The sequence below is a fragment of the Stenella coeruleoalba genome (genome assembly GCF_951394435.1).
Source record: "Stenella coeruleoalba genome assembly, chromosome: 9".
Lineage (NCBI taxonomy): Eukaryota > Metazoa > Chordata > Mammalia > Artiodactyla > Delphinidae > Stenella > Stenella coeruleoalba.
Genome location: NC_137155.1, coordinates 6847391 through 6857265, shown reverse-complemented (window position 1 = coordinate 6857265; position 9875 = coordinate 6847391). Strand labels below are relative to the sequence as shown.

At 43.2% G+C, this 9875-nt stretch overlaps 1 protein-coding gene across 1 annotated transcript; it reads right to left on the bottom strand.

The window, feature by feature from the left end:
• Window positions 1-5066: 5066 nt before the first annotated feature.
• On the bottom strand, window positions 5067-9453 carry MRPS24 (mitochondrial ribosomal protein S24). The gene is made up of 4 exons (XM_079931359.1): window positions 9373-9453; window positions 9217-9285; window positions 8973-9084; window positions 5067-7019 (listed from the first exon to the last, which is right to left on the bottom strand). The coding sequence occupies exons 1-4, from the start codon at window positions 9409-9411 to the stop codon at window positions 6736-6738; spliced, it is 504 nt and encodes a 167-aa protein (XP_079787485.1). The 5' UTR covers window positions 9412-9453; the 3' UTR covers window positions 5067-6735.
• Between the last annotated feature and the right edge of the window lie 422 nt (window positions 9454-9875).

Genomic DNA, 9875 nt, shown 5'->3' with positions numbered 1-9875 from the left:
AGAACATCTAACTACCTCAATGCAAAAAGACCTTCTCCAAGATATATTATAGGAAAATTGTCAAAAGTCAATGACAAAGAATCTTAAAGGGAGCCTGTGGGAAAAAAGAAAGTAATCCACGAAGGATCACCCATTAGGCTATCAGCATAGTTCTCAGAAGAAACTCGACGGGCCAGGAGAAAGTGGAATGACACACTCAAAGTGTTAAAAGACAAAAACTGCCAGCCAAGAACACTTTACCTGGCAGTTATCCATCAGGTTAGAAGGAAAGTTAAACACTTTCTCAGACAAAGCTAAGGAAGTTCACCACCACTAGATCTGCCTTGCAAGAAAGGCTGAAAGGAGCTCTTCAAGCTGAAATGAAAAGACTAATTAGTGACATAAAAGCAAACGGAAGTACACAATACTCTAACAAAGGTGAAAAGTAAACAGTCAGAATTAAAAAACTGTAACTCTACATATTAATGCAGTGGTGCATTACCCACTTAATATAAAGGCTAAAAGTACATTAAAAGTAACTATAGCTATTGATATTATAATTTCTCAAAAAAATCAGTTTTCATAAAAAGAGGTAAATTGTAACATCAAAAGTATTTTAAAAAAGGAGTAAAATGGTGGAAACTTTATAAGTGGATAAAGTTAAGGTGCTATCGGCATAAAAATGACTACTTTATCTGTGAGATGTTTTATGTAAGCCACATGGCAACCACAAAGGAAAAATCTACAGTAGAGTCACAAAACACACACAAAAAAAGGGAGACTGAGAAAATCACCATGGAAAACCACCACTTTACAGAGGTAGACAGAAACAGAGGGAAAAGAAACGATAGATACAAAATAATCAGAAGGCAAACAATAAATAAGACGGCAGCAGTAAGTCCTTATATGTCAGTAATCGCTCTAAATATAAATGGATTGAATTCACCAAACAAAAGACACAAAAATGGCTGGACTGACTGAAAAACAAGACCCAACTATACGCTGCCTACAGGAGACTCATTTCAGCCCCAAAGACACACAGGTTTAAAGTGAAAATAATAAAGAGGATAGTCCATGCAAGAGGAATCCAAAAGAAAGTATGCATAGCCATACATATATCAGACTAAATAGGCTTTAACCCAAAAATGATAACAAGAGACAAAGACAGTCATTATATATTGATAAAAGGGTCAATACATCAGGAAGATATAACAATTGTAAATATATACACACCCAATACTGGAGCACCAAAATATATTAAACAAATAGTAACACATCTAAAGAGAGAAACAGACAATATATTAATAGTAGGGGACTTCAATACCCAATTGTCAGCAATGGATAGATCATCCAGACAGAAAGTCAAGTAAGGAAACAGTGGAACTGAACTACACTCTAGAACAAATGGAATTAACAGACGTATAAAAAAATTCCATTCAACAGCAGAAGAATACACATTCTTCCAAAGTGTACACAGAATATTCTCCAGGATAGTTTGAAAGGGCAGAAAACAAATCTTAGAAAATTTAAGAAGACTGAAATCATACCAACTATCTTTTCTGACCACAATGGTATAAAACTAGAAATCAACAAGAGGAAAGCTTGAAAATCTACAAATATGTAGAAACTAAACAGCACACTTCTGAAAAAACAATGGGTCAAAGGGGAAATAAAAAATATCTCAAACAATTGAAAACAAAAATACAACATATCAAAACTTATGGGGTGCTGCAAAAGCCGTTCTGAAAGTTTATAGCAATAAATGCATATAGTAGGAAATTAGAAAGATGTCAAAAAACAAATTTCATAATTCGTGGTACTAGTAAAAGAAGAACAAATTATGCCCAAAGTTAGTAGAAAGAAGGAAATAATAAAGATCAGAGTGGGAAACGAATGAAATAGAGACCAGAAAAACAATAGAAAGGATCCACAAAACTAAGAGGTGGTCCCTCCAAAAGATAAAATTGACAAAACCTTTACCTAGACTAAGAAAAAAAGAGAAGACTTAAATAAATTAAATTAGAAATGAAAATGGGGAAAAAAAGAAAATGGAGACATTACAACTGATAAGGCAGAAATACATAGGATCATAAGAAATTATTATGAACAATTATAAGACGAAAAATTAGATAACCTAGAAGACATCAATAAACTTCTAGAAACACACAACCTACCAAGACTGAATCAGGAAGAAATAGAAAACCTCAACAGACCAATAACAAGTAAAGAGATTGAATCAGTAACCAAAAACCTCCCAACAGAAAACCCCAGGACCAGAGGCTTCAATGACAAATTCTACCAAGCATTCAAAGAAGAATTAAGACCAATCCTTCTCAAACTCTTCCAAAAAACTGAGGAGGGAATACTTCCAAACTCATTCTAGGAGGTCAGCATTACCCTAATAACAAAGCCAGATAAGGACACAATGAGAAAACTATAGACCAATATCCCTGATGAATATAGATGCAAAAATTCTCAACAAAATATTAGCAAACAGAATTCAATAACACATAAAAAGGATTATACACCATGGTTAAGTAGGATTTATCCCTGGAATGCAAGGATGGTTCAACATATGCAAATCAGTAAACATAATAGATCACATTAATAAAATGAAAGAAAAAATCACATGATCATTTCAACAGATGCAGAAAAAGCATTTGACAAAATACAACATTCTTTCATGATTAAAAAAAAAAAACCACCCCTCAGCAGATTGGGTATAGAAGGAACATACCTAACATAATAAAGGTCATATATGACATACCCACAGGGAACATTATACTCAATGGAGAAAAACAGAAAGCGTTTGCTCTGAGATCAGGAACAGAACAAGAATGGCTACTTTCACCAAAAAAACTGAAAGCTTTTGTTCTGAGATCAGGAAAGGAACAAGATTGGCTACTTTCACCATTCTTATTCAATATAGCATTAGAAGTCCTAACTAGAGCAATTAATCAAGACAAAACAAAAGCATACAAATTGGGAAGGAAGAAGTAAAACTGTTGCTATTTGCAGGTCATAGGACTCCGTATATAAAATAATCTCCAAAGCTCAACCAAAAAACCATTGGAACTGATCAACAATTTCAGTAAAGTTGCAGGATACAAAATCAACATACAGAAATCAGTTGCATTTCACACACTAAGGATGAAATACCTGAAAAAGAAATAAAGAAAATGATTCTCTTCCCAACAGCATCAAAAACAACAAAATACTTAGGAACAAATTTAACAAAGAAAGTGAAAGATCTGTATGATGAAAACTCCAAGGCTTTCCTGAAAGAAATCAAACTCACAAACAATTCAGAAGACATCCTATGCTTATGAATTGGAGAAAGTAATATTGTTAAAATGTCCATATTACCCAAAGCCACCTATGGATGCAATGCAATCCCCATCAAAATACCAATGGTATTTTCCCCAGAAACAGAAAAAACAGTCCTAAAATTTGTAGGGAATCATAAAAGACCCCAAATAGCCAAAGCGATCCTGAGGAAAAAGAACAAAGCTAGAGGTATCAAATTTCCTGATTTCAAACTATACTACAAAGGCATAGTAATAATAATAATAATAATAAACAGTATGGTACTGGCACAAAAATAGACACATAGACCATTGGAACAGAATATAAAGCCCAGCATTAAACTGCTACCTATATGGTCAACTAATATTCAACAAGGAGCTAAGAGCACCCAGTGAAGAAAGGATAGTCTCCTCAACAAATGATACTGGGAAAACTGGAGAAACACATGTAAAGCAATGAAGCTGGACACCTATCTTACACCACTCACAAAAACTCACTCAAAATAGATCAGACTTAATACCTGATACTATAACTCCTCTAAGAAAATGTAGAGGAAAAGCTCCTTGACATTTGTCTTGACAATGATTTTTAAAATATGACACCAAAAGCACAAACAACAAAAGCAAGAATCAACAAATGGGACATTAAACTTTAAAGCTTCTGCACAACAAAAGAAACAATTAAAAATGAAAAGGCAACTTGTACAGGAGAATATGCTTGCAAACCATGTATTAGATAAGGGATTACTATCCAAAATATATAAAGAACTCACAGCTCAAAATCAAAAAAAGGAACAACCTGATTTAAAAATGGGCGGAAGAAATAAAGACATCTTTCCATAGAAGACATTCAAATGGCCAACAGGTAAATGAAAAGATGCTCAACATCACTAATCATCAGAAAAAATGCAAATCAAAACCACAGCGAGGCAACACTCACACCTGTTAGGATGGCTATCATCAAGAAGAGAACAGGTAACAAGTGCAGGCAAGGATGTGGAGAAAAGAGGACACTTACGCACTGTTGGTGGGAATGTAAATTGGTTCAACCACAATGGAAAACATGAACCTTCCTCAAAAAAATTAAAAATAGACCAACCATATGATCCAGCAATTCCACTTCTGGGTATATAGCTAAAGGAAATGAAAACAGAATTTCAAAGAGACATCTGCACTCCTATTTTTATTGCAGGATTATTCACAATAGCCAAGACATGGAAACAATATAAGTACTCATCAAATGGATAAAGCTCTCTCTCTCTCTCTCTCTCTCTCTCTCACACTCACACACACACACACACACACACACAGACCACACACAATGGAATATTATTCAGCCTCGAGGAAGGAGGACATTCTGCCATTTACGACAACATGGATGGACTTGCAGACATAGAAAGACAGTATGACATCACTTACATGTACAATTTAAGAAAGCTAAATTTTTAAAAACAGAATAAAAGTGATCAGCAGGGGATGAGGGGGTGGGGGGACAGATGTTGAGCGTACACATTTACAAGTAGTAAATAAGCCCTAGAGATATAATGCTTAGTACCGTACAATAGGGACAAAAATATTATAATCATCAAACTTGCTAAGAGACTATAACGATTTTTCCAACTACTAAAAAGGATAATTTTGTAATGAGATAGAGGTGCTAATTATTGCTACAATCACATTAAAATATAACAATGTCCTTAAATTAACATGTTGTACACCTTGAACTTATATAACTTTACCTGTCCAATGTATTTCGATTAAATTAAAAAGGATCAGGGTCAAGGTCTGGATGAGTCAATATCAAGGCAAAGGTGAGCCTAAGGGTCACAGTCAGGTACAGGATTGGGCCAATGTCAGGTTGAGGATTTGAATAAGGTTCAGTACATGGGTGGATCTGGGTCATGAGGGTCAGGGACATAATCGAGTCCAGCTGAGGTTCAGTAAAGGTAACAGTCAGTGTAAGGGTGAGGGTCAGAACACCTGGTCAGAGTCAGTATTATGATGCAAACGTGGAACAGGGTGAGGGTCAAATTCAGATGAAAAGCCAGGTCCAGGATCAGACTGAGTGTGAGGGTCAGTGTGAGAGTGAAGGTCAGAAGGGTCAGGGTGAGGATCAAAGTCAGGTTCAGGTTGAGGTTTGTCATCAGGGTATCAGGGCGAGTCTCAGGGTCTGAATGACAACTTCAGGATTGTTGAGTCTAAGAACAGGGTCATGGTCAGGGTCAAGAGTAGGGTCAGATCTGTGTGAGGGACAGGGTCTGGGTGATGGCTGAGTTTCAAGGTCAAGGTCACAGTCAAGGTCATAAGAGTTTGGATGAGGCACGTAATCTGTCAAAGCGAGCATCAGCGTTACCAGCTAGGATGAGTTAGGGTCACAGTAAGGGTCAAGACAGTGTTAGGATGAAGTCTTGAGTCAAGTTTCTGACTGCGAGTCAGGGTTACATAAATGTGAGGGACACAGGGTCAGGGTCATGGTGAGTCAGTCAGCTAGCACTGGAGACAGGATCGGGGCAGGGTGGGGCCTGGTTGGCACCCTCAGGTAAGAGTGAGACTGAGGATAAAGGTCAAGTTGTGGGTAGGATCAGGGACCATCAAGGGTTAGGATTAGAGTGCGTGTGTTAAAGTTCAGGGTCAAGTTAAGGGCACCAGGATCATGGTCAAGGTGAAGGTCATCAGTGTCGGGGTGAAGCTGAAGGTGAGCAATCCCTGTCCCAATTCCCAGCACCATGTGTGGCTTTTGCAGATGCCACTTTCTGAAATGGTCTTCCTCCATTTACCTGCATATCTATATTCCTCACCTGCTTGGAGCCTTCAATGCGGCCCAACCCTCCCTGTCCCCCTCCACTGGGATACAAGTATTACGAAGGCAAGGATCTTGGAATGGAATGTTTTGGTCACTGATGGGTTCCAAGCTACTTAGAAGAGTGTCTGGCACAGACTAGGTGCAGTTAAGCTTTCTTAATAGATGACTGTGTGCTACATTATTTCTGGGGAAATAAAAGTACATCTGGAATTACAACAAACTGTACACAGTAGCTTTCTCTGGGGTAGAATTACAAGTAAGCTTCACGGCTGATTGAATACGTGTCCATATTGTTTTATAATCTCCAAAAACGGCTCTTTCCATTTTAAGAGAAAACAAAGAACTTCAGGTAAAGTTCCTGACACAGTGATGGGCACAAGATACTCACTGAACCATAGCTATTACCTAAACCTCAGGAACTGGCAGCCTTCCTGGGAACCCTGGAGCATCCTCAAAGAAACCCTATTCTAGTTCTCTAGGCAGACCAAGAAGCAACACAACATGGAGAGTCTATTTATTCAACAGCCAACTTTGAAAACAAAGCCTCAGTAGTCTGAGGGGATGCATTTCCCCTGTTTCTACTTCAGTCCTTTTCCACAAGTTTCTGTCCTTTGCAGGCTACAGTTTGATGCAAACAGGTGGGTTGTCCTAGATATACTTATACACAACCTTTGAGGGCACAGTCTGGAGGTGCAGATGCACAGGACACTTGTAAAAGTGGGACAGCAGAGTCTCACTGTAGCCCACAAGGAAGTAGAACTTATGTGCAGGTAGCTGCCTCAGGACCAGGGCACAGATCTCCACCTGGTTAGCCCGGCGCTTTAGAACAATCTGGTCGGCCAGGCAGCCTGGGAAGGTGCCCAGCATAAATTTACGAAGGAAAACATCTTCCACTGTTCTCTCTGCAGCATGGTCCTCCCCATCCAGGTTACCTGAAGAGAGAAGGGCACCATGGTGAGTTGGCCAAAACTCCAGAGGTTAACATCCAAGAGCACTGGGCACTCAGTTCCACACCCCACTCCAGCCTCTTCTCCTTTCTTCTGTAAGCGGAATAACGCTCTAAAGTTCAAAGAACATTATTCCAATAATCCCCAAACAAATCCTGTGAAGTACGTGTTACCATTATCCTTGTTTCACAAAAGAGAAGAATGAGGCCTTAGGAGAGCAAAAAACGCAGATGATTCTTCTATGTAGACAGAGAGTGCCCCTCTCCTTTCTTGACGGCCTTATAGAAGCACTGGTCACCCACGGACCAGAGAGATGAGACCACCAACTACTTCTTTTTTTTTTAAATTTATTTATTTATTTTTGGCTGAGTTGGGTCTCCATTGCTGCTCGCAGGCTTTCTCCAGTTGCGACTCTTCGTTGTGGTGCCTGGGCTTCCCACCGCAGCGGCTTCTCTTGCTGCGGAGCACAGGCTCCAGGCGTGCAGGCTTCAGTAGTTGTGGCTTGCAGGCTCCAGAGCGCAGGTTCAGTAGCTGTGGCACACGGGCCCAGCCGCTCCACGGCACGTGGGATCCTCCCGGACCAGGGTTCAAACCCATGTCCCCTGCATCGGCAGGCGGATTCTCAACCCCTGCGCCACCAGGGAAGGCCTACCAGCTACTTCTGACACGAGGGATGTGAGCTCTCTCACTGACTAGAGCCACGGCCTCAACCAGTGGATTCTCACTGTGGACAACGAAACCTTTGCACCTCTTTTAAGAGTCTACACACACACACCCAGACCTTAGAACTAGAACTTGAAAAGGGTGGGGGACAGAAATCCATATTTTAAGGTAGTTCTCTAGACAGGTATATCTCAAACATTCAAGTTGAGAACCCTCATAGTGAACAAAACACTGTTGACCCTCATCAACTCACAGTAGTTATGTTCTGTAACGTCACTCGTTATGTTCTATAAAATCACCATGAACAACGAATTAGCAAATGCTAAACCACTGCTCCTGGTGGAAATACAGCTAGGTTTCTGCAAGCCTTTGGTTACAATATTTTTATCAGCAAAGTGATGTGTAGCCTTATTTTCTTTTTCTGTTTAAAGACACCTACAAATGGCTGATTAACACTGCACTCTCTCCCAACAGCTCTGTAACTCACGCCTGAAGGAAGCTTTTCTAACAATCATGCCATGTAAGGTACATCAGTCTTCTTGAAATTAGGAACACGAGACAGCGCTTCAGCATTACAGGCTATTTTAAGGCAGTGGAATCACCAACAAAAAGTACAAAACTTGAATACATGGCGCTCACAGATCTCGAAAAGAGTACTTGTTTACAGCATGCGAGCTGAAACTAGAAGGCAGGGCCTTGATCAACCGCAGCTGGGAAGGTGCATATGGGGTGCCTGCTCTGCCCACGTCTGAGAATGAATGGGAAAGCACCTAGAGTAGGCAAATTCACAAACACGGAATCTGCAAATAACCCGGGCAAACTGTACACACCGGTAGTGAAAGATTCAATAGTCACAACAGTCTTCCGGGTCATCGAATTCCAAGGGGTTTCACTCTTTTCACTGCCTCTGGGCTTTTTTACATCCGTAAATTACACATAACGGGCAGCGATGCAAAACAACTGTCTTTAGGCATGCGAACGATTTCTGTGGAAGTTCAACCGAACCCTTGAGCCGCATGGAAAAAGAGTTTTGCATCCCTTTCAAATACATTTCAACGATCCTGACCACATATGTCTATTTTACTCCTCTTTTGAAAGCGTCTGATTTCTGAACCTCGCGTTGAGTACCGAGTTAAACAAAATCTCTGACACATGTTCACGTCGTGTTTATGTGACAGACAAGCACAACTGAGAACGCCTTCCCCGGGGCCAGGGGTCGGGCCCACAGCACGTCCTCGCCCCCTCCCGCCACCGCGACAGGCATCGTCCCCTCACCTGTGTGCAGTGACAGCCAGCCCTTACGATGGGCGATGTGGTGCGGCGCGTGGGCCTCCTCGTAGGTCACTGGTTTGTCCCCCTTGCCCACTCGGACTCGGGCCGCCCGGTTCTGGAAAGAAAGAGGGCCCGTGACTCTCCGCGACCACAGACCCAGGGCGCGCCCTGGATTACACCCTCGCCAGCAGGTCCCACCCTCCGAGGCCGCGGGCGCCCAGACCCCAGGCCTCCACGCCGCACTTACCTTGGCGCAGGCCGCGGAGGTGTGCAGGGTGCGCCAGACGCATGGCAGCTCCCGGTTCCAGGATAACACCTGTAGGGAGAGTGGGGCATCAGACCGAAACTACGGCTCCCCGCTGCCCGCCTCCAACCGCCGCCCCCGGCCGTGCCGCCCACCCACCAGCGGCCGGAGCCACACACCACACACGGGCGCCGCCATCTTGGGCCGAGCGGAGGGCGGGGAGGGGCGGGGCGGCGTCGGGGTAAAGGTCAGGCGCGGGAGGCGGACGCGCGGGCGAGACCACACGCAAGCCGGCGCGGGGGTGCGAGCCTCTCGGCCGGGCGGGGCCGCATGCAGTCCGCGCCGACCTGCTGTGGGCGGCGGCGGGGGCCCAGGCTCCGGGCTTGCGAGGCGGGCCGTGTGGGGCCGGGAGGTGGGGGGAGCTGGACTCTGCGCCTCCCCCCGCAGCCCTGGACACGTCTTGCACCCCTCCGTCCGACCCCAGTAGTGGTTTGCGCCGCGTTTCAGATCCGGAAACTGGATGATGCGGAGCGTGAGGTTTCGCGGTCCGAGCTCGCAGCGGCCGGTCGAAGAGTGTCTTGGCGGGGGGCGGGCCGGGGGAAGGGGGCGCCTACTGCCCCGCCCCGCCCGGCCGGCGGGGACTGTCGGGGGAGCGGAGCGTT